The sequence below is a fragment of the Falco rusticolus genome, chromosome 10 (assembly GCF_015220075.1).
Source record: "Falco rusticolus isolate bFalRus1 chromosome 10, bFalRus1.pri, whole genome shotgun sequence".
NCBI classification, from domain to species: domain Eukaryota; kingdom Metazoa; phylum Chordata; class Aves; order Falconiformes; family Falconidae; genus Falco; species Falco rusticolus.
In genome coordinates this window covers 24,760,204-24,784,424 of record NC_051196.1, presented here as the reverse complement: position 1 = coordinate 24,784,424, position 24,221 = coordinate 24,760,204, and the positions used below count along the sequence as shown (strand labels likewise).

Genomic DNA, 24,221 nt, shown 5'->3' with positions numbered 1-24,221 from the left:
GAATAAATAATAGCCCAGAGCCAGAGAGGGATAGGGTCACACGGGTCCCATCTGCTCCTCCAGGTATACCTGTCCTTGCAGAGAGAAAGCCCATGACATTTGAATTAAGTCTTTTAGTAGATGCTGGCCCCACACACTCCCTGTGAAATGCAGCTCTTGCATTTCTCAGCCGGCACAGGCAGGACCAGGCTGGGTAAACAGGCGGCTCCGGAGGCGCCAGGCAAAAATCTCGACAGTTGACCGATGGATCTCATCCCTGCTCGACCGCAACGGTGATTCATTAACTTCAGTGATATCATCTCCAAAACTTCCACTTAGCAGAAGGCGATTCCCATCCAACACAAATGCTTTCTGTTGTATTAGACTTATGGATAATACAGCATGTTCCAGCTTTTATCTGTACAATTACTCATTTCCCCTCAGGGCCAGTCTGCCACTCCCATCTCTCCCTCCTCCAATGCTTTTCCATTCAAAAGCATTTAAAAATAAAAGTAATTTTTTTTAAACATTAGAAACAAATGGATGGTTATTCTGAGTGAAATGCAGGACTGCAGACACACTTTTCCATGGCTGCAGTGAACTGAGTGTCATGGTTTCCACCTACATGTATTTTTAAGATGTGGCACCTGAGAGTATATGGATAGTGAATAGCCAGACAGAGGCAGCAGCATGGGACAAGTGAACTCATTTTAATGAAATATGGGATGATTTGAAAGTTCGAGGGAATGCAGGCAGATCCACACTCAGCACGTTTGCTTCAGCCAGAGGGGCTGAGAGGCAGGAGGTCCCAGCCCTGCTGGTGGTCCTTCCCTTGCAGACACCGTGGAATGCTTGGCCACTGTCAGCTCTGTGAGCGCTCGTGATGACCCATCCCTACCCACATTCACAGGCTGGGCTGTGGCCAGCAGGGTACAGGCATGAAACCAAGCCCCTGAGAGGCTGGCTGGAGCCTAAGCGGCAGAAATGAGCCCTGAAACATTCACCAGGAACTTTCTTCCCCCCATGTTTTGCAGACCCAAGGGGGAGACTCAATGAGAGGCAAACCTTGGCCATGCCCCTGTAATGAAACCACCCACATAGCTCTCACCTGGCTGACTACTACTGAGCACTTCCAAGAAAACCAAATTTCATGGGGTTTTTTTCCCGTGGCAATAGCTGGAGATTAAGATTAACATCCATATACACATGTGTGCAGAGAAAGATGGTCACTGAGTCAGGGAACTTATAAACCTGCTGAGCACCATTAATCTCCCTGGCTAGAGGATGTGGCTCCAGCCACACATCCCAGACCTTTAATGTTCAAGATGTTTGAAAAGCACTGGTTCAGTTCCCAGAATGCAAAAAGACGTCACTCAGTAAGTAAGGATGCATATTTCAGGTGGAGGAGGACTTATTTATTTAGTCTCTGCTGTCTAGAACTAGCAACGACCTCTCAAGAGAGCTCATCTATCATAGTAGCTTTACCACACCTTGTGCCGAGTCCACGCTGCTAATAAGTTATGGACAAATGTGCATGAGCTACAATATTTACATGTTTCATTGATTGAATATATACAAGAAAGAAGAGAGAGCGGCTGTGTTCACATAGCACATATTTCCTGGTCATCCTGCCATAAAAAATAAAATCAGTCTTCCCACTGGAATTGATGCTCAGTAACAGAGACAATAAACAGTTTCCAGTGAGCGGCTGTATCAGAGCTGAGAGCAGCACACCAGTGCTACAGCATCTTGGATTTGGCCAGGACATCTGAGCAGCACAATCAAGAAAAAAGGGAAAAAAAGCCCCTTCCTTTAACTGCTTCTGACTGTACTGAGGGAAAAAAACACCTGCAGAAGGGACTCACAGGTGGCACAAATCTACCAGAACACATGGTGCTTTCCCTTCCAAAAAGGGAAAGAGCAAGCTAGTGTTCAGGATCCAGCAGTGGGAAGGCATCCTTGACCTCCTCCTGCAGATCTGCTTCTGACCAGCCAGGCTGCTGTTATCTTGCTGGTTATCTTCAGCATCAGGCACAGCAGCAGCAGCTGGACTCTCCGGTTGTCTCCCTCTTGCTTGTGGCATCCATGATGGGCCAGTAAATCCATGGAAACAGTTGCTCTTATCAGACAGATGCAGAGCACTTGCAGGGTTCTCCTGAGCTCACATCAACAGCAGTCGCATGTTAACACACGATTCCTGTCTGGGCTCTCCATCTGCAAACTGCCAGGTCCCCGCTGATGCTTATCCCACTGCTCACAGGGTTTGCCAGGAGAAAGCTTTATGCTTGGTCCTGCTGGTGTTCACTTTTAATCAGCAGAAGGTTCCTTCCCTCTGCTTAATTCAGCCCACCTGATCTTGGGGCAGAGAGAAAGAGTTGTGACAAATGCAAAGACCCTTGAAGAGGCTGTATCTGCCTGCACACTGCAGGCCCCTGCACATACACAACCACATGGGGATCAGCCGTGCTGCCAACTTAACACACAGCTGGATGTGCAGGCTCTGTAACTTGGCACTTCAGAGAAACTTTCCAAAGCTGGATAAACATTATCATTTATGGCCAGGAAGTCAACTCACGAACATGCTCCATCACGTCCTAAAGTCTTTGCCAAGATTTCTAGCTCACCTCACCTCTATCAAAGTGCTCATCCTGCCTTTCTGGGCAACAGACACACGAAACACAGGCATGTACAGAATGGAGAGGGAGACCTCCCAGACAGGCTGAGACATAACTGGGATTTTTAATGGGGCCGGGCCAATTCACATTCCTTGTTTCCCTCTCTTTGCATTTCCTTGCCCTGTTGCTGTCACACATCGGCATCTGAAGAGGCAGGACATGTGCAGAGGAACACACCACACCTATTCAGACGGGTCACACAGATTTGTGAAGAAATGACATGTTTCTGACAGCTGGGGCCCATGACATGAAGGGACAGTGTCAGAGCCCCAGCTGCTTCTGAGATGCTGCCTGTCATGCAGCATTATGGCAGGTATTATTGTGCTGGCTCTGTGCTATGTCAAGGCAGGAGAAGTGGGATGACTGCCCAGCGCTGCCCGCTTCAGCAGGAAGGCCGGACCCAGCTGCTGCTGGAGCCTTGGAGAATGGCAGCATTTCACCAATTACTCATTTTCTCAACTGTAAGTATCATATTTCTGCCGATTTCTCCGTGCTCCTGGGATTGCTAAAAGGGTACAGCTATGTATGAGAAATTCTTCTGTTTACCCAGCACCTTTGTACTGATGTATCCCAGTGGGCTTTACAGATGTTACATGCTGACTGTACAAAGCACCCAAGTAGAAAATGTTTTCTCCTCCAGACAAGTGTGATCTGCTCTGGGTGAAATGCAACAGCTGCTTACAAGCATGTGCTGCAACATTAGATCACAGTTTGGGACCAAGAGCAAAGATGCCAAATGCATGCAAATGAGAATGGAGGAGAGGAATTCTGGGAGACAGAGACAGTCATCAGCAGAAGTGGCATTGAACACAGATTCCCAACACATCTCTCCTCCCTCAGTTTCCCCCCCGTTTCTGGAGAGCCCCAAGCCACCCATACACCCAAGAAATGTCATGGTGTTCCTATGTTAAAGAATCACTTTGCACCATGAAGCCCTTTTGCCCTAGTATACAAGTGTACTGTGCATCCAGCAACACCAAAGTCTAAAACAAAACCAAGGAACTGTACATTCAATTATTTTTGAACTTCCCTTTGTCAGAGAGTTTGGCACACTAAGGCAGACTTGCTTACCAATACATTTTTGTTTTAATACTTAGCAGCTTTAACCTTGGCTGGGACTCACTGGAATTTTATTTTAGAAGATCCAAAAGCTCTACATGATCCTGATGAGAAAGAAATATAAGCTTCCCTCGTCCAGCTGAATCTACCCATCCCTTTCATAAAGGCAACATTCAGGCTGCAAACAGATGGCTAAGAAGCAACACTTTCATGGTTTGAAGCAGCTCTTTGGCATTTCAAGTTGCCAAGGCGGATGGAAAGAGTCCCATGAGCCAAAATGTAACTGCTTTGCATGCTCTTGTTCTTTTGCAAAGATTAGTTGTTTAGCTACATACATAACCAATTTATGGTTCTTTATGAGAAGTGGGCAGTAAAGCCTCTGGTTTCTTGGAAGTCCATCTATTTATGAAAGCATTGCCCCAAATCTTAAGAAGCCACATGGGAAGCAAGAGACTTCTCTGGACAAGTTCAGAAACCAGCCCTGGGCTTTGACAAGAAACTTCCATGCTCAACAACAGTATCGGCTTTGTGCACCCACCCTCACATTCCAGCACTCTGCTTCCACGGGGATGGCAAAGTTGTGGGCAGGGCACCCAGACCAGGGAGCTGATCTGGCTGAAAAATAACCTAACAAAACTTTTGATTTTTGCTACTTTGGCTGGACCGGTTTCTGATTCATCTCAGAGCAGAGCCACAAACAATACTGCTGGCACAATTATAAGCTCAGGACAGGACACAACTCACACTGGTATCTTTCATTCTTAGCACAACAATTCAAATGCTTTTACACAGAACTGACACTTTGAAAAACATACCTGTATGGGTCATTAGGGTCTTTGGCATCACAGACGTCTGCATGGCCATGGCAGACACAGCGCCCTCCAATGCTGATATCTTTGATGCTGTAGTAATACTGGAGAGCAGAAGAAAAACTGTCCATTAATATATTTATGAATAAGCTTCATAACTGCTGTGCTTGGGATTCAGAAGGGCTTTATCCAGTAAAATGATGTGTTGGGGTATTTCCCTTACAGTGACAAGCTGGACCTTGTAGGCTGCAATATCTGCCTGTGGTAAGACCCACCACCACTAACAGAGCCCATTAGCTACATGTTGTGTCTCCCAGCACAGCCAGAAAGCCACATGTGACACCAGCAGGTGTTTCCCAGTTTCACATTGTTGATGCTAAAGCACTGCTCTTGCCAAGCAGCCTCCAGCTCCAGCCATGGCAGCAGTGGCATCTGCTGCAGACCTTTCAACTTGGGGAGCACAAGTACAGAGAGAAAAAAATCCCCCCACAGGCAACATCCATGGATATCTTCTCCCCAGAGGTAGCACGCACAGCCCTCAAACACTTCCACCTCATTAGCAAGAGGTATTTAGGCTTACCCTTCTTGTGACCGTAGGGTCCCTTAAAGCTTTGCCCATCAGGTGCCCGAGCAGAGTGTTTGTCTGCAGGAAGCGCAGTCTGATGTTTGTGGCTTTCGTGAAATTCCGCAGGAGAGGAGAGTAGGAGAAGTTCATGGCTCCTGGGCGCCCATTTACCAGAGAGACAACAATCTGTGAACGCGAGGAGGGAAAAGACCGGGTTGGATGGGGCTTTGAGCAACCGCTCTAGTGGAAGGTGTCCCTGGCCATGGCAGAGGGGTTGGAACTAGATGATCTTTAAGGTGCCTTCCAACCCAAACCATTCTGTGAAATTTCTATGAAAACAAATCTTTATAATCCTGTGAAGTAGAAGGAAACCTCAGCCAAACCCAAACTCTACCTCCACCTCCCTTCAAGATGACTGAATCAGTTCCCTGCCAGTCTCATTTGGTTTAAGTGAGTAGTTGAAGTGGCATCCAAAAGTCAAGAGGGAACCAATTAACAGGAGTGCCTACAGTCACTGAGAAACTCTGGAAATCTCAGGGGATGAAAACACGCGACTGCTCACCTCCCCATTTTCTAAAGGCACGATCCGGGAGTATTCAGTAGTGCAGATGGCATGGTCGTCCTTGGTGATACGATCCACAGTTTGCAGTCCAAACTTCTCAATGCAGTCCCTCTTGGAAGCTGTTCATCAACCAGAGATAAGGGCAGTAAGAGAAAAGGAACAATTCAGAGCCCTGTATTGATTTTCCCACACTGACAAACAGGAGAGAAAAGTATATACTCTCTGTTAAGCATTTACTATGTACAGATTGCTTTGTATCATTAACTCAGTTGCTGCTAACAGACACGTACTCCACTAAGGGAGGGAGTCACTATGAAAGTAACAGGCATGGTAAGAAAAGCCTCCAAATCACCTCATTGTAGTAAATGAGGAAAGTGAGAATGGCCATTGTACCTACTGTGATCACCTGCAGAGACACCCACCCCTTCATTTGGCATTAAACTCACAGTTTCACCAGCTTGGAATCTAACCCTGGTTTGAATTTGCTACACTGGCACTGTATTTGCTACATTGCTTCTGCTGAACTGAGGAAGGGCTCTTTGCTGCTAGAGGTTCTGCTCCTGATGTAGGAGCTTGTACCATCACGTTCATAAGGCTCCTTAACTTCTTGGGTAAGTCCTGAAAAGTGAACCACACAACAGGAGCAACCATAAGCCACAGCCACCGCTGCGACACCTCCCACCAGGCAGGGTGGACATGCAGGTGTGGGGAGGAGACCTGCAGTGTTTGGAAGAGGCAGAGCAACTACCTGCAGGATGTCTCCTCCCACCTTACTCTGAACTCTACAATGGCTCTTAAACCAGCCCTACAGAACAGAAATGACAAAGTTGCCCAGAACCAACCCCTGGGGACAGCAATCAAGGGCTCCTGCCACTAAGTGGCAATTCCAGGCTGGCTAAAGCCAGGGGACAGGCACCACCACGCAGCCACACTGCTGGTCCTGCAACCTGCTTTGGGGACACTGCAAGACAAGACTCTCCTTGCAGCTGTGGGAACGGCCTGGCTTCCCTGCACAGCTGTTCCTGCAAGTCCAGCACCCTCATCCCTGGGATGTCTGACATCCCTGTGCTGGCAGTGTCAACCAAACCATGGTGAACGTGCTGGGGCAGTTCAGGACTTGATTGTGCAGAGTGGTGAGCACCCGCATCTACCCATGCAAAAACCTGCACAGTGCCACTCTCGGGGCTGTTCCCCCGGGGAAAAGCCTGGGACAAAGGCTGCTGGATCCTTCCCACACCCATTTCACCTGTGCCAGGAGCAATCAGCATAGGTTGCTGCAGTGCTCCTGAGTGTGTTTCCATGGGGAGAAGGTGGAAGAAAAGGCAGCCAACACAACCTGCTGCTCCTGCCAGCCAGCCCTGCTCAGCTTACACAGGAAGCTGATGGGAAAACGTTAGCCTAATTCAGGGGAATAATCCTCCAAAATCTGTTGCAATGTGCCTCCAGAAGGCATGCTCCTCACTCCACATGCTGCACTGTATGCTAAGCCAGGCAGGAGGAACAGCAAGCAGAGAGAGCTGCTGCCTCCCCTGGCTTCATCTCTGGCTTGCACCCACCCACATCTCATCTCCAGACGTGGCCTTGCTCCATGAAACACTGTTTTGGCAACAGTAGGAGCTCAGTTGCATCCACAGGAAGATGATGTGGAAACATTTAACATCAGGTCTCTGGCCGCCAAGCTTTGCTTTGCCAGGTGCTTTTTTAAAGCCAATTTATTCTGAAGACCCAGGCGAGGAACCTGTCACCACGGGCTCAAGATGATTGATTTCCAGAGTACTGCCACAGCCAGGCATGGAAATAGGATGCTTAGCAGGAGCAGCTACTCAGGAAAACGAAAGAACTCCTCCAGTTATTGCAGATCTACACAACCGTATGAGCCAGAAGCTGGGAACTCTAAGCTAAAACAAAGTCACCCATCAGCCTTAAACCACAGCAACTCTTTAAGGAAACAGCATACTGTGGAAGCCTACCCTCAGCAGAGCGGACAGAGCCTTGCTCTTTGCCCAGCAAAGCAAGATGAAAGAGGCTGATCCTGCACAACACGATGAGCTGGGGCAGGCAAGGCTCTGTGGGCCTGGATGGACAGCTGGGACCGGGCAGCTTTCACGTCCTGTCCCCATTTGAAACGCTGTGCGGGGAGCCCTTCCCGCAGATAAACACCACCTTAAGTCTCTTCCCAGTGTTCCTGCTTCTCCTTTGGTGGCAGAGGAAAGCACGTGCCTCCCCGGTGCAATGCCACGCATTGCCACGGTCCTTCCAGCTCCCTCCCAGAGAGGGCCCATCAGCTGCACTGGCAGATGCTTTCCATGACAGTCACTTCTTCCCTCCTCCGGCAAAGCTAAGCCCGAAGGCACTTCAGCAGCCTGGCTGGGAGGCACAGGGCAGCCTGGGGAACTGAACATCTCCCATGATGAGTGGGGCTCGAGGGGCAGCGCTGAGCCCATGGGGACGGTGTCACCCATGGCAAGGCTCACTGGTGTCTCTGGAGAATGCTTACATTTCTGCTGGCTGCTTTTAACCCAGTTACTGAACTGACCAGTGCTTTTATTAGACCACCTACAGAATTCCCTATGCCAAAAATAAACCTCTGCAAAGGACTTCTTGTGCTAGTGAATCTGGCAGGTTTTGGAGCAGTCACCTCTATTTTCATGGGAATTTTCCACTTGACTGTGTCATTGATGTCACTTCTTTGGGGGAAGGGGGGGGCGGCAGGGGGTGGTAACAGGGCCTGATGTTGCAGGAAGGAAAAGGACTCACAACGCTGCAGTGTTGCCACTGCATGCAGGAACAAGAGAGCAGCGCAGTAACTCACTCCCTGCTCAGCCCCACACCATGCAATAATGTGACAGTAACAAGCCCCACGAGAGGCTTCAGAGCTGGAAGAGAAAGTCCCAGAGAAGACAGAGCAGGCAACTTGACAGCAGTAATTCCCCACTAGCACACAGCAAAGGGGAAAACACCCGCACTGGAGAGGAGCTACCACCCTAAGGCAACACAACAGGTAAAATGTCTGCAGCTCTTTCCTGCACAAGAAAAAGCCAGCAAATCTCAAGCACAGGCTAACAGGTAAGTCAGAAACCTGTGCCTTCAGAGGCAGCCCAGGGCAAGGCCTCCGAGTACTCTGAGGTCTCTCCTTGCCAGGTTTTAAGCTCTGGCTGTAGATCTTAATTCACATCATTTCCCAATTACTGCTGCTGCTGCTTCTGGGAAGGGCCGGGGGTTAACAAGTTCCTCAGCATCCAGCTACCCCATAGACCTTTGGGGAGAAGTTTTGTAGAACCAGCTGTTTCCAAAGGGACCAGGTTTTAATCAGAGAATGGGGAAGTCAAATGCACAGACTGGATCCTGCAGCTACCCTTTCTAGCTGGCTGACTCTGATCCCCGCTTGCACAGCAGCACGATGGTGGTTCCCAGCCCCGCACAGGCTGTATCCAGTCTCTGGTACTGGTAAATGCAAGGGGACTGTTCACTGGATCCAGACTTTTCTGTTACAGCAGCCACTTGGAAGTAAGCCACTGGTTTGCTTCTAGAGGAGCTGAAATATGCCAGTCTGGATGTGGTACAGGGCAGACAGAGAGAAAGAGGAGGGCAGGGAGGACACAATAAGGAATCTCATGTTGCAGACCTAGATCAGCAATGTCCAACAATTTGACACTGGTGCCAGCTTTGGCATCCACATAGACCTGGGTGGGCACCAACGACAGTACTTTAAAAGTTAGATTTAGTCCCAGAGTGCAAAGAATTTCTCCTGCCCTGAGGAGCACCACAACTTCACCCAGCTGCCCTGATCTAAGCTTCAACTCTTGCAGCCTTATTGGGCAGAAGAAACAAAGCACATGTACCACATCACAGCAACGACACAAACATCTCCAAACCCAGCCTCATACTTGCACAAAGAGCCGTCTTCACTGTGGCTTCACTACCTGGCACTAAGCTGCAGCTCTCTTAGAACACTGGCATACTTACAGGCAAAATATTGCCAGGGCTCATAGGTAAGTCCAAAGTCAGTAGAACGCTCCAGCACCCAGAGGTCAGGACGAGGGGAATTGGCAAATTTGATCAGGACGTAGGCTACGTGGAAGAGCTGAAAGAAAGGAACACAGAGTTAGTTGGCTGCATGAAGCATCATGAAAACAAGGGAGAACTTAGTGGGATCCAAGCTGAATAAACGAGCTGGCACTCTGCAGGTCCTGCTGCTCACAAGCAGCCTGTGGAGCAAAATCTTCCACATCTAAAAGGATTGTGATACAACATGGCTGCTGGAGAGAGCCAGATTAGGGAGCTCAGCTCCCACCAGTCTGAATGCAAACAAAACACAGACTTTGTGGCTATGGGCCATGTTCAGGAGCTTGTGCTGGGCAACACCTTACACTTAGCATTGATCCAAGCAGGCAGCACTAAAAAACAGCTACGAAGCTGTTGTAGTGGCTTTTGGGCTGTTCTTAGAGTAACAGGTGACACCCTGGACTGCCAGCCTGGGAACATCTGACTGCACCTTGCATACACTATCACAAAATCCTTCTTCTTTTTTTTTTTTAAAGGCTTTCCACATGGCAGCCCTGCTCCATCCATGCAAACCTGTGTTTTGAAGTCAGTAGCAGAAAAACTCCAGCACAATTCCTCTTCCCCAGGTGCCACAGGGAGGGAAGAGCAGAATACCCATTTGGCTTCAGCACAGCTCGAACACTGGGCTGCTTCCATTTGTCTGGACACTGATGTGTGCACACACACACCCCTGGCAAGAGTAAAATAAATGTACTCTTTAAAGAGCTAAAATATCAGCACTAGAGAGAAACAAAAGCCCCAGCAGAATTTCCCTTCCCGGGCTGGCACAGGCTCGCTCCAAGAATCCTCACTCCATCATCCTGTCACAAAGTGATATTTAAGGGCAAATAAAGTTCTCTTATCAGAGAAAATTCCTAACGTCAAAAACAACCCAAAAGGGAGTTTAGTGCCTGAAAAGCAGAGATTTATAGCTCAGCAGTGCCTCCTCATACTAAGCTGGTGCTGTATGAGCATACATCCCCCAAAGACTAACAGGTATCCCGAGGGACACTTCTACCAGGGAAGGAAAAGGACGGCTCTGTGCCTGCCTCAGCCCACCCGCCCCAGCCCCAGCCCGCTGCAGGAGTGCCAGAACAGCAGCCTGCACCTCGGCCCTGCCCCAGCCACACACATCGCTGAGCCAGAGGATGACTATTAATAATAACATGCCTCCAAAACAGCCCTGACGATCCATAGGTGGCTTTTTAAAGGGAAAGAGAGACAATGAAGAGGCATTTAAATCTATCAAGTCATCTTATGGTCATTCAGACAAGGGGGTCTCAGTGCTGTTGTGTGGTTATGGCACAGGACGACAGCTGTAGCCCTGCGGATTGGCACCAGCTCAGTCTCCTCAGAGGGCTGCACAGGCAAAAACTTCCTCAGGCTCCTGCCAGACAGCCCTCCGGCTCCGGGGCAGCCTCTTCTCTACTTATCGAGGATTGCTCTGGTTCCGGTCACAGGCTGGTGGCATCTGAACTTACACCTGGATGTAGGCTAAGGGGGCTTAAGAGAGATGCCTGGGGAGGAGTGACCTAGATCCAGCTGGGAAATCTGCATGATCCTGAAGCACAGCAGGTCAGAGGCCATTCTCTAGCTGTGAAGGGGAAGAAGTGTGGGATTCGTCACCACTCTTGGGGTTGCACTGGTAAGGACTGGTGCTATCCAGAATGAAGAAGTCAAAGTAGGCACCCAACACAGTTCCCTACTGCTAAAAGACTCGAGAGCCCAGTCAAGGGCAAAACAGACATCCTTTTCAAGTTGCTAAAACCTGGGGAAAACCAGACCTACATGCTGCCTCAATTCCCCTCTGCAATCTACGTTTGTCCAGGCATATGAGACTAGGCTTTTTCAGAGGAGCAGCATTTTCCGCCTGCTTACACTCAGCAGATCTGTTATTTGTTAGTGAAGCCCAAGAGGCTTCAGCTCAGACAGATGCCTTCTCTGCAGGACCAGTTCTCACAGCTTAACATCTGCCTCCTGGCATGGGAACAGGGCCAATTACCAGCCAGTGAAGTTACACCTTCCCTCCACTGTAAGTCCTCCTCCAGCTTTATTCTACAAAGAATAAATTAATACTCCTGCTGGAATCTGACACAGCCTTTAGCTGAACAAAATTCGCTGTGGCTCCAGCATATTTGCATCTGTTCCAGTCTCAGGCACTAAGAGAGAGCCTCTGCTCTGAACGAACAGCAATCACAATAAAATTAGAAATGTGAGGCATATCCCTATCTTCTGCATTTATATTTTTGCAAAGCCAGCTACAAGTTTATAGTCAGTAAATCCCATGGAGTTTCTGGGGGGGGCCCTCCTCACTGTCCGGTTTCATAATGGAAAGAAATGTTCCTAATTAAATATCCTTGAGTCCAAATTCCTCACACGCTTCTAGCTCTCAGAAGTCCCCTGCCTCTGGAGAGCGTGGGTTATGATCCAGTCAAACTGGTGCATGGTGAGAGGCGGGTTTTGTACAAACACTGAAACTCAATGCAAAACCAAGCCCAGGGCTCAGTGCTTTACAAAGTCAAAACAACAGCCAAAAAAAGAACTTGTGCTGTTGGTTGCAACTACTGTGTCTGTGCTTGCTGGGAGCTCTCTGGAAGGTCAGTCCCAACCCCACTGGCAGGGTTAAATACCCAAGACCAGAGCTAACATGCCAACTTTTTGTCTTTTACTGCTGCTTTTTACAGGAAAGAACAAGAACCTCTGGGTTCTTACTGGATATTGCTGGATCAGCCACAGTATCTCAGCTGAAGCCCAGTTCAAATATTCCTTTCCCGTTGCTGCTCTCAAAGCCAAACATGATTCCTCCACTCCATACCCATCATTAGCGCTACTGCGCGCTGTTAAACTGCTGCTGAATTTTATTCTGGTTGTGACCGCAATTTTAGAACACAAAGAAGTCAGCCAACACTGCACACCAACTCCCCTCCAGCACGTAAGGGTTAGGGTCATTCCTACGCAGGGCACAGAAAATATTCAGGAGTCTGTGACCACAGTGAACCCAGCCCTGGAACAGGACCTACATCCTGGTATTCAGAGAATTTTTTGTCAGATCTTACTCCCCTGTCCCTCCATCCAATATCCTTATCTTGCAGAATATCACAGCCTGCTGGAAAAAAAATAAAGGCAGACTGCCTGCCTCAATTGCCTATGCTGAGAAAACTCAGAGAGATACAAAGATTGAACAGTAGCTCTAAAAATAGAGCTGGCAGAAAAGCCAGACTTTTCATTCCGTGTTTAGTTCCAGTACGGTTCTGTCCAACCAACACTGCAAGAGAAACGGTCGTGCTTTTTTCCAAAGCCTTTATTTAGCTCCTATTATCAGTCAGATGAATAAAAACCTCTATGCTCCCAGCCTCTTAGGCAGTTTTTTTCCCCCTTCTCTATGGAGGAAGGAGGTGAAGCACCAGATCTGATGCACACACTTGTCCCCAGGCAAGCAGATCCCTTGCTCTCACCACTTCTGAAAGTATACCAGGTACAACTCAACTTTTGACCATTGCCTGGGATAAGTTTTCAGCCAGGAAATTCTGAAATTTTAATTAGCAACCAACTTTCTTTGAAAATAGTAACATCCCTACATCTAGCTGATGTTGCTGTTAGTGGTTTTGAAGCATGTTCCCTAGTAACTATCACTTGCAGCTGTCCCAGTGCCTGGGACAATGGAGCAAGTCCCAGAGCCAGGAGAGGAAGATGGAGATGAGGGCATTTCCTCCATCTCCCACCCACTCCATGCCTTTTGTGCATTTGATGGTTGGTGCTGGATAAAGCTGCCCAAATCTGATGAAAATATAATTAATTCTGATTACTGCTCAGTGTGACAGTGCAAGGATTTGAAGAGTAAAACCAGGATCCAGAGAGGCAAGAGAAAATTGCTTTCAGAACAGCATGTTTGCTGTCTGGCCGTCCATTTATCCTCCTGGGTAAACAGCACACAGTGGCAAACTTGCACATTTCTCCTCTATTCTCTCCCCCAAGACACTGTAGTTTTCCAGCTTTAGGAGGCACATGTGGAAACAAGACAGCAAGCTGGACTCAGCCACACCCTATGTTTCTTCAGTGAGGGCTTTTTGGTGAAGTCTCACTGATGTTCCTCCAAGGTGCCACAACACCATACAGTAACATTTAATAAGCAAAATAAATCTTCGCATTCTTGTAATACTGGCAAGTACATTTTGACAAACAGCAAGAGAGGCCCTTTTTTGGTCCTTTGACAAAAGGTACAAGCCTGTGTGTAGCTCTACTCTCAGCCCCGGAGTGCACAGGAGTAGTTTATATAGTAAACCACTATCTAATTTTCTGTATGACAGATTCGTTACCTTTGGCATTGACTTATTAAAACAGCAGCACCACGTAAAAACAAAACAGTCCATCTCTTCCTAACTGCTGCTAAATATCCCCCATGGAGTGTGTCTGTGGACAGCATTACCAGCACTGCTGTAATTCCTGCTTGGGACTTCCTGAACGGATCAGATGGACCAGGAAAGCGGGTGCAGCTCAATGGCACAGTGCATGGGCAACAAATCCCACTCTCTAGCAGCACATGAGGCCTTCCTGGATATGCGCAGCATCACTGGGAGGGGTGGCCAGCCCCAAAGGGCTTCAGCACATGTGGAACAGGCACCTGCAGCATTTTGGGGCATACCACACCCCAGTCTGCATCACTGCACAGCAGCTCCAGACATCCACAAAACCTAGACCGAAGCAGGGAAAGTGGAAAATACCCAGATGAACCATTTCAGAACCACCACAGAAATTGTGTTGGGGTTTTTTTTGTCGTTGTTTTGGTTTGGTTGGTTTTTTTGGGTTTTTTTGGTTTTTTGTTTTTTGTTTTAATTTTTCCCCAAAGCTTTCAAAAGTGATCAATGCTTTTGCTTCCTTCCATGCGCATCCATCCCCCAGGCACTGTCTTGGTCCAACACTGCAGCCACAAGCCCACCTGGAAGACGTGGTAGAGACTGGAGCCTGGATGGGGTTACCAGTCCATAGCACCAGGAAAAGCAGCTCCCTGGGAGCACAGGTCACCTCTGTCCGCAGCCCAGGCACGAACATTCAGGCAAGCAGCTGTCCAGCTACCGTGGACACAGAACACTCACCAGGCTTGGAAATGCTCAGCATTGCTGGCACCATATCTGCTCTTCCTAGCAGTGGCAGGATAGTAAGTGGCTGATAAGTGATCAAGCCTCCTTGTGCACCTTTTCTCTCTGTAAACAATATGTGGAAGGTGTAAAAGCCCTCGAAAGCCAGAGAGCTTCTGACTTGCTTTGAATCTCTAGGTCAGTGATCTGCCCCCTTTTGCATCTTTTGCCTGTAATCACTTATTCTCATTGAAGCAATGGATTTACTCATTAACAGTCTGCCTATCCCCCTGCTGAGCTTCTCCTGTCCTACAGCAGATTTATCTCTTGCCAGACCATACATCAGAATATTTTATTAGAATCTCTCACATTTAGCTTCTGATAAGTATGTGCCTACCTTTCTTGCAACCCTTCTAGGCAGCAAAAGGAGGTGTTTGCCCTCCAAGCAGTATGGCTTTTTATCCAGTAATTTTTTACAAAATACTCAAGTCCCTGAGACCAAACAAACCCCTCACAAAAAAAAAAAGCACAAGTCAGTGCTTGAAAGATGGATGTGTACCAACACACACTTTGCCCTCATTTCCTTCTTTTACTCACAGCACCTCCTGCCTTGTTCTCTTATGTCTGCGTGTCACATCTCACTCCTAAAAATGTTTTTCCAAATTATTCATGCAGGGTTACAGGGTTTTGAGCAAGAGGGTCCCCTATGCTTGTATCCCAAGATTTTGATAACCAAGTTTTAGAAACAACCACCCATCCCCCTTTCACCATCTGCAGAGTCTGTTGCAACTCATCACACCCATGCACAGAAATTCTTCGCGATGCCCCACAACTCTCCGAGAGAAACCAGAGCTGCCTGCCCCAGTAGGCAGGTTAGCTCTTATCTTCCCCCACAAAGCCTGGGACAAGGGCAGAGGCCTGAGCCCACAGCTGCTCCAGGAGGCGACAGCCAGCCCTTGCCTGGCCCAGGACACATGCCAGACAGCCAGAGCCCTGCACAGACCCAAGCCCAAGAGGAGAGGACAGAGCTGCAAAGCTGTAGCTATTCAAACATCTCTGCAGGGCTGGGGAGAGAAGCGAGCACTGAGACTAGGGAAAGCACTAAGGAAAGGGACTGAGCTTTGCACCAACCCATTTTCAAGATTTTCTCTCAAAACCTGAGTTTTATTGAAAGGGATCAAAGAAAACGCTCTCTGGAAACCACAGATTCAGAACTACCAACCAGCATGAAACCTGCTCAGTGTCATAACTAACAGCAACAGCAATCCAATGTTCTATGATGTTATTTTCTAAACAGCACCTGTTCCCTTTCTAAGCAGTTTGGCTTAGATGAACAGCTGATAGAGCATTTTCCACAAAGGGTTCTTTTCTTTAAACACCACTTTCGAGAAGGATTTGGCTCATTCGCTAATTTCACACACAGCACTGCTTTACCTTCACAGCATTCTCCTGTGCAAGCTGTCCCTCCCCAGCCGGCACCGTATGCGCCTCCTGCCAAAAATCCTTGGGGGACCAAGCCTTCAGTATTTGGCCCGAGCAGAACAGAGCAGTGCCATCACTTGTGGCTCAACAAGCCTGCACAGTGCTGAACTGAAGATTTGGATAGCCAAGTTTTAGAAATTACCACCAACAGGGTACCAGCCAGAGCCTGATCGGCAGCAGGTTCAGCCAGCTGACACTAAGGAGACAGGCACAGAGGAGTATGGGCAGGACGTGGGGTCTGGGGAGCATCCTGTTAAGTCTGTGCATGCCTAGAGCTGCAAGCAGCAAGTGCCACACAGCTACACAGGCAGCGTTCAAGGGATGCTGACACACCATGAACATGTTAAAACACAAGCTTGTGCTTAGAACCCAGCAAGCAGGGTCCCTTCTGAATTCAGAATCAGCCCTTTCTGTGTCTGCCCAGCAACCACCCAAGTGTCACTTACTGGAGCCAGACATGCCCACGGTGGGTGTAGGTAATTGGAGGCATCACAGCAGAGTGAAATGCAGTCAAGACATAAGGGGGTGGCTGGAATTCCTCGGGATGAGGCATCAGTCACTTACAGATAAGGACTTCCACCACAGCAGGCTTTCACTACACATTAGGAGATATCCTGCATTTGGATGAGATGGCCTTTGCAACTTTCTAGATTGCTGGGAAAACATAAAGTAACCCCTTAGAGACAAGACTTAAATATTTGTCTTTTAGCCCAAACTTGAACTAGCACACCCTCAGGGAAGTGCTCAGTGGACTCTCCTGCCCCCACAATGCAGACAGCCTTGTGCACCCCATAAAGGGGGGCAAACACTGCCCCGTAAGGCCAGCCCAGCCTGGGAGCAGACTGAGGCCACAGAACAGAGAGAAGAGCACATGCCCCAACCACAAGGACTGCAACCCTCTCCAGCTGCTTTAATCCTCTTGCAAACACCAGCAGAAGCCCAGCACAGAGGTGGCTATAAAGATGCCCTTAAAACTTCCTAATGCTTCAGAGATAAGACACAGAGACTATTGTGTGAAAATCTGAAATCCTGACTGTTTACCTTGAAGTGTCAATTGCCTTTGTCAAATACTTCTAGGAGCTTCTGGGAATGTTTTTGGGAAACTATCTGTTCTGGGAAAATTTCTGCATCATAATTAGTTGCTGGCAGCATTAGCAGCAGTTCATACCAGGGGCTAATACTGGTATAGTACAACTTGAAAAAAGGAGTAAGGAAAAAAAAGTGACTCAAAGGAAAAAAATGGAAAATGAACATCAGTCTTTGGGCTCACAGAGGCACACTAACCAGTACACATCGATAGCCCCACTGTGAGGTAACGCACCCTTGTGCCATGCTGTCTGATGCGCAGAAGCAAAGCAGCCAAACTGCCTGCAAGCAGCTTCATGTAGACAAGTAAGCAATGAGCAGATGCCCAAGAAGACTTGGGTTTGTAGAGGAATTTAACTGGAAGTCACTCAAATCCAGGTATCTGAATAAACCTACCCACCTACATGATGATGACTTTGAGCAGAAAAAAATACCACGTGGTTCTTGGGGGTGGTTTTCAAAGGCCCTTGGTCTATTGCCTTAATTCTCCTCCCTTGAACTAACAGGAATTTGTGACCAATTTCAGCAAAATGAAAACTATACCAGCTAAACCTCTACTAATCCCAGAACATACAGGAAAAAGATGCTTTTCTATAAACAGAAAAAAATCAGGGAGTTCCTGCTTGCTAATACTAACTAGCATGCTTGCATCCTAAATCTGAAATTGCTAAGAAAAAGCATGTCTTGAGGAATGTAATATGACAGCAATTATTTGAAACAGCAAGAAGCAGCAGTCTCTTCAGGGAGCTGTCACTTCACACACAGGGCAAGTATTTTTTTTGTGTGTGTGTGTGTAACTAACAGGGAAGAACTGACTCAGTTTTTAATGCCAGCTAGGCTTCCAGAGGATAAGGCAGGGGGAATCTCCTTAAGTGACTCACCCTACCATGGCAAACATTAGACAATGAACACATCTCTGGCCTGAAAGGACATAGCCAGTCCCCATGCCCAGGATCAAGGTCTCAGTGCCTCACAGTGCACTCCAGCATGGCCCTGCTCTGCAAATAAACCTTTTAAGTCCACTTCACATTGCATTTGTCTAGGTGATTGTCCAATGCTCCTGTTCACATGGGCAACTTCCCTCAGGTGCAGCTCACCCCAACACCACCTTTGCTCAGGGAACCAACATTACACCAATATTTCAAGAACATCAACTGGCTCTTTGTGAAGGAAGACTTGGAACAAGAGACAATACACACGTATGAAGGAGAGGATGTAACAGTATGTTGCTACAACCTCTTCCTATATGGCTAAAAGACCTCACCTATCCATTACTTCTTGCTGTGCAGAAGGGAGAAGGTCCAACTTTAGAGGAAAACCTGTCCCTCTTCCCCATGACTGACCACCTCTGCACAGTAAGCACGAGCATGGCTGGCAGGAGAGCCCAGCCCAGGCCCCACCTATAGCCAAACCATCCCAGCAAGCTGTAGATAAAGTCTGTAAGGTCTCCCTGGGCATCCACTCCTGGGACTGAGAGAGAACAGGCTTGAACTCAAGGGCTGTAATACTTTTAGTAACAACGGCCCTGCCTGGTACCTCCTGTTTATCAACATGCAGTCTAACAGAGTAGAAACTATGACCCCGAGTACAAGGAAAAGAAAGAATCCCATTAAAAAGACCATGTTAATCCCTCTACCAGCCAAGGACAACATTGCCACAAGAGGATTTCACTAAGGGTTTACCAGTCAGAGCTCAGCGCTGCTCCCAATCTTTCCCATTTCCTCCGAGTATAATTTAACAGCTCTCAGTTAATTTGGTTAACTGTTCACCCAGCTGCATGTGTGCTGAGATGCAGAGAATAAAGTGTTTGCAGTCACGGATTGTTTGCTTTTAAAACATATAGAAGGAATCCATGACTTTGGCAGCAATCACAACAAAATCAAGTCATTAAAACACAGCACATTCCAGACCCAGATGTATGGGCACAGCTGTGAGAAAGCACAGGTCCACAGCCCAGCACAGCAGAACTCAAAGCCTCTGGTGTACTTTGGTCCTCCTGGCTCTGCCCATGCTCCAGCCTGTTCTCCGTGAACCTTCCCGGGAGGAGGCTGGGGAGAGCAGAGGGGTTCTCCTGCACGGCTCCTGATTCCCACTCTTGCAAGCCACCACTGGTTCAGGCAGGCACCATACAGCTTGCAAAATGCAAAGTGTTTGTGTCCTTATAAATAAAAATTCAGGCGAAGCCTCAATGGATTTGGAAGCAGAGGTACCTCCCCCGAGCTGAAGCTCCCACACAACCAAGCAGGAATTTCAGCATGCACTGGGCCAAAATTCCTCAACTCAAACAGCTCCTCACTAAGAAACCTGGTCTGACCTTTCATACCACTTCACTTCTGCTCCACAATTAACAAGCAGCAGAGCAGTACAGTACAGCCATCAATTTTTGCACAATTTCTGTATGGAAGCAGTGCAGGCCACTGAAGACCACCTTGGGAGCGCTGAAGTAAATCGCTGCGTGGCATGGTATGCGGCATCTACATGGTACTGCTGATGTCAAAGCTTAGCTAACACTGTAGTTAAATTACACCCCAATAAAGATGGAACATCCACCTATGTGGAACCCCTCAAGGCATTTCAAGGCAAGCGAAGAAACTGGCACAGTCAGAAAGGAGAGTCTTCCTGGTTTTCAGTTTGGGTCCAAACTGAGCAGGATAGTAGGTAGCCCAAGCTCTCTCTCAAGCCCCTATAGGATACAATGCTCAGAAATTTTCAAAATCATCCTTCAAGAAAGGACTTTTGCTTGAAAAAAGGTGTCTTAAACCTCTGAAGCCTGTGCAACCCTGCAATCAGTTCCTGTAGCTCATTCTATCTCCCCATCATCACTCCACCTTCAACACTTTTCAAACTCAGGCAGTTAGAAAAACAAACCTGCAAGACAGGCAGGAGACCTCTCTCCATTGGATTAACAAATCCCTAACAGTATAATGCCAACTTCCCAACAAGCTGGGGGGGTGGGAGAGTAGAAGATCAAGACAAAATGCACCGTGATTAATTTCTCCTCTTTGTAGAGGTGTCAGACATCACAAGATGGATTTGTGGAACAAGAATGCAGGGGAGGAAGAGCTGAGGAAGGTACATGACAGACCTTGTGATTTAGGTCAGGTATAAGAGCAAAATCCTTTAAATAGACTAAGATTAAAAAAATAGAAATTCAGTGAAGTAATATACATGATATCATACAGCTCTGAACATAATGAACATGTATCTAATGGGTAGTCCAAATTAAACTAGAAGCTGCTTTAGGTACATCACAAGCCAAACTGGCTGTGCAGAGCAGTTGGTGAAAAAGCATCCTGGCTGGCAAGAAGTTTAGATTTCCTTGAACTTTCCAGTCTGCCAGTTCACCCATATTCTCTGAAGTACATTAACTCTGCTTGCAGGGTTTACTCTAGCCATTTACTGTCATCTTATCTCCAGCCTCTTCCTGTCCCAGCTTCAAAAAGAACATTTACATCATAGAAGCATATAAATGAGCTAAAAAAGAAAAAAGAAAAAAAAAACCAAACCAAACATATTCACCAGTCCGAACTTTGGCAACCTGGCTTAAACCAGCACACTTGCAGAGGCAGGATGGGATTTTGCATGCTGAGATGAGGAGAAGCAATCTGCCCTGGCTCATGAGGACAGGGTAATTACAAAATTCCTCCAGCACCTTCAACAAGCTTGCTAAAGCAGTGGTCAAACCAGACTGACCCATCTGCAGCCCACCACAAATCTCAAGCTAGGCAGCATCCACTGGGTTCATGGGAGAAGAAAAAGCAAACATCTCAGCTACATTTGCGCTATGACCACAAAACATGGTCTGCTCTTGGGTATGATGGACTAATTAAGCAGCCTATCTGCAATTCATGTTGCAGCCCTTTTTGGGCAACAACTGTGTAGCAGTTGATCCCTGCAATTGTATTTGTAAGAGTGCTCTGTAAAGTGTTTCCAAGAAGCTGAAGAAAACAACCTTCTCTGTCTGGCTGAGGAGACCATGTCCCAGCGAAGACTTTCTCTATGGACAACATGCATTCATGACTACTGAGAGAAATCTCCATGCCTGTCAGACCAGCGAGATGGGACCTAGGCAGCAGGCAACCCTCTCCCTTGATGGCACAGCAGGATGCACACATCTGCGGGGGCTCAGACCCACAGCAGTAGTCAGGCACCACCGAGATGCCTCCAAATGCAACTGAGCTGCCCCACTCAGTAATGTGCAGGACAACAGGCCCTGCAGCTCTTCTCTGCCAGTTTAAAAAATGAAAACAAAACCAAAAAGACCAACAGAAAAAATCCCACCAAGCCAAAAAGCCCCAAACTCCCTGGCCCCAGTACCTCCCACACAGGCTGTGACTCATAAGTCACAGCATCAACCACAGCACAGCCTGCCACTATGGGATTTTTGCTCAAGCCTGTATCTGCCCAGGAAGAGCACTGTTATGACACCAGAGGTTCCATTCGAGACAAACATAATCTCCCGAGATAAGGCTTGTCTGTGGTGAAAGGAAATTGGCTGCTTTGTTTCAAACCAGACCTCTGTTGTAAGTACCTTTTTGCATACGCTTGCATCTCCTCTGCTAAGCTGCTTGGCCCCGTGGGTCAGCACTGGGGCTCGTGCAACAGCAGAGCCCAAGAATAAATCACTGCAGTGGGCTCCCCGCCAGCACAGCCAGCGGCAGCGAGGTCTGTGGTCTTCTGTGAAATAGCCCTCCCTGGGACAGACTTAATTGGACCCTTTAGACTCACTTCACATCTCCAAGAGAAGCCACTGTTCCCCATCACTATTTGCTCATTGCAGAAGCAAACTCAGGAGTCCTATCCATCAAAGCCTGATGCTAACAAAGACCAGTAACCAATCAGCAACCTCCCAACTGCCTCATCAGGGGTTTGTGAAACTTAGATGTGCTGCAGGGTGTTCACCTACTCTGGCTACAACTGCAAGTCTCTCACAAAGCAGCTTCGAGGTCGCCAGGGCTATTCAAGTTTTGTGTTATTTTTAGGGCTCCAAATTATGTAGGGATATCCGGGAAGACTTCACAGATCTAGTCCAATTCCCACAGAGTTCAAGACCAAATTGCTCACAAACTCATTTTATCCTCAAGGGTTTTTTCTTAATGTTTGGCTTATGCCCTTCTGCTTCTATTGGTATTTTAATTCTTTTTTTAAAAAATCTTATTAAACATTATTTTAAAAGGGAAAAAATATGCTGCAATCTTTGTGAGCAAAACAGATATTTTAAAGCATTTCCCACATTGGAAATGAAGGTCTAGAACATCTGAAAAGTCCCATTCACATCCTGCCTTTCCCATTAGCTTTGGGCTGTTACCACAGAAAACAGGAGAATCAAAAAGGATGGGGACATCTTTAAAGGTACCTAGGAAGGAAAGAGCATGACAGGTGATTTAAACTCCAAGTTTGTTGTTTAGGGTTTCTTTTGCAGAGATGGCAGTTACAACACACATTTGTTAACTTACCCTAGTCCACAGGCAGCATTCACACCCGTTCCCACATGGGTATCTGTCTCCCTACATCCCCAAACAACACATGGGCTGCGTGAGAGCCATCTATCCCAGCTGCAGAACAGGGACTGCACCCATCTCCTGGGAAAAACCTCAGCTCCGTGGCTCAACCACTTTCCTGCCTGCTGGGCTAACTCCTTTCCCTCCTGTCCGAGAAATACTTCAGTTCCACTTTCCAACTCTTTCTCCTTCAATCATCTCATCTCCCAGCTGGGGCTATTGCCAGCTTATCCTCCTTTGAATTTCAATTAGCACATCACAACATTTTTGTTGGGTTTTTTTCCTGTCACACCACAAATTATCTACAGCATCAGCCACTGCTGTTCTGCTCCCAGGGCTTATTCATGGATGCCCCCTGATTACACCATCACTTTCATAAGCTGATTCAGATCATGGGTTGTTGTTAACCACTGATGACAGCCCTTTCTCTCCATTTCTCTGTCTTTCCAAGAAGATCCTCTCAGATCTAGATGCTGCCATTGCAGTCCCCAGCATCACCACCTCTGTAGGACCCCCAGCTAGATACAGCAACTCTTGCAGGTGCCCGAATGTATCTCTTATAACCCCATGCACCTTCTCGACCAAAGAGGGAAGGTATACGCCAAATTTTGGCAACTTAATTACCTAAGATTAGCTGGATTAAGTGCAAGGTGGCGTCCTGCAAACATTCTGTTTGTGGAAGTGCCCTGGCCACGCTGGCCTGGCCAAGATCACTAGAAGCATGCAAGCTGGAGCATCCTTGCTATGAGCAAAGCCAACGCTGGCAGGGAAGGGAATACTCTGCGAAGCTGGAATTCACCTCTCTTCCTCTTAATCCAAAATAGACCCATTGCTGGCTCATCAGGCTGACTCCAGAACTCTACTGCTCAGGGGTCAGACAAGGAGAAAGGAGTCATAGGCTGAAGATGCACTGTGAAGGCAGCAGCATGTTTGCTGAAAGCGGCGGCACTGTAAGGTTAACACAAAGGGGCTGCTAAAAATTGCTAATGATTTCTGCTTTGGTTTTAGGGTTTTTTTTAATTAAGGCAAAACAGCCTGAAGGCAGAACAAGACACTTGACTATTGAATCTATACTCAAAGTGACTGTGCATAGCCTGGGGACAGTGATGTATTAAGGCAAGACCACAGCCTCATCACACCAGCGTTAGCTCCCCAGTGCAGCCAGCTCAGCCTGCTGCACGCTTCTGTGTGGAAAACAAATGATACTAACTCACTTGTCTACAGCATATTATGTTTTGAAATATTTATTGCCACCCTAATCAGAAGAAAGAAACATTACTCTCTTGGACATAATGAAGAACACATTTCCAGTGCTTAACAGCTGGAAGCTGGAAAGGTGGCCAAAGAAAATCCCTAAGTGGTAGGTTTTTGGTTTGAGGGGTTT

General features: G+C 47.6%; 1 protein-coding gene across 2 annotated transcripts in view; it reads right to left on the bottom strand.

Moving 5' to 3' along the window:
* Nucleotides 1–24,221, bottom strand: part of LAMA5 (laminin subunit alpha 5) — a 93,574-nt gene that overhangs the window by 43,817 nt on the left and 25,536 nt on the right. For both annotated transcript variants that reach the window (XM_037403059.1, XM_037403060.1), the window contains exons 3-6: nt 9,616–9,733; nt 5,650–5,768; nt 5,103–5,273; nt 4,529–4,626 (exon numbers count right to left, since the gene is read on the bottom strand). In XM_037403059.1, coding sequence (XP_037258956.1) covers nt 4,529–4,626; nt 5,103–5,273; nt 5,650–5,768; nt 9,616–9,733 — 506 coding nt within the window. The remainder of the gene's footprint in view (nt 1–4,528; nt 4,627–5,102; nt 5,274–5,649; nt 5,769–9,615; nt 9,734–24,221) is intronic.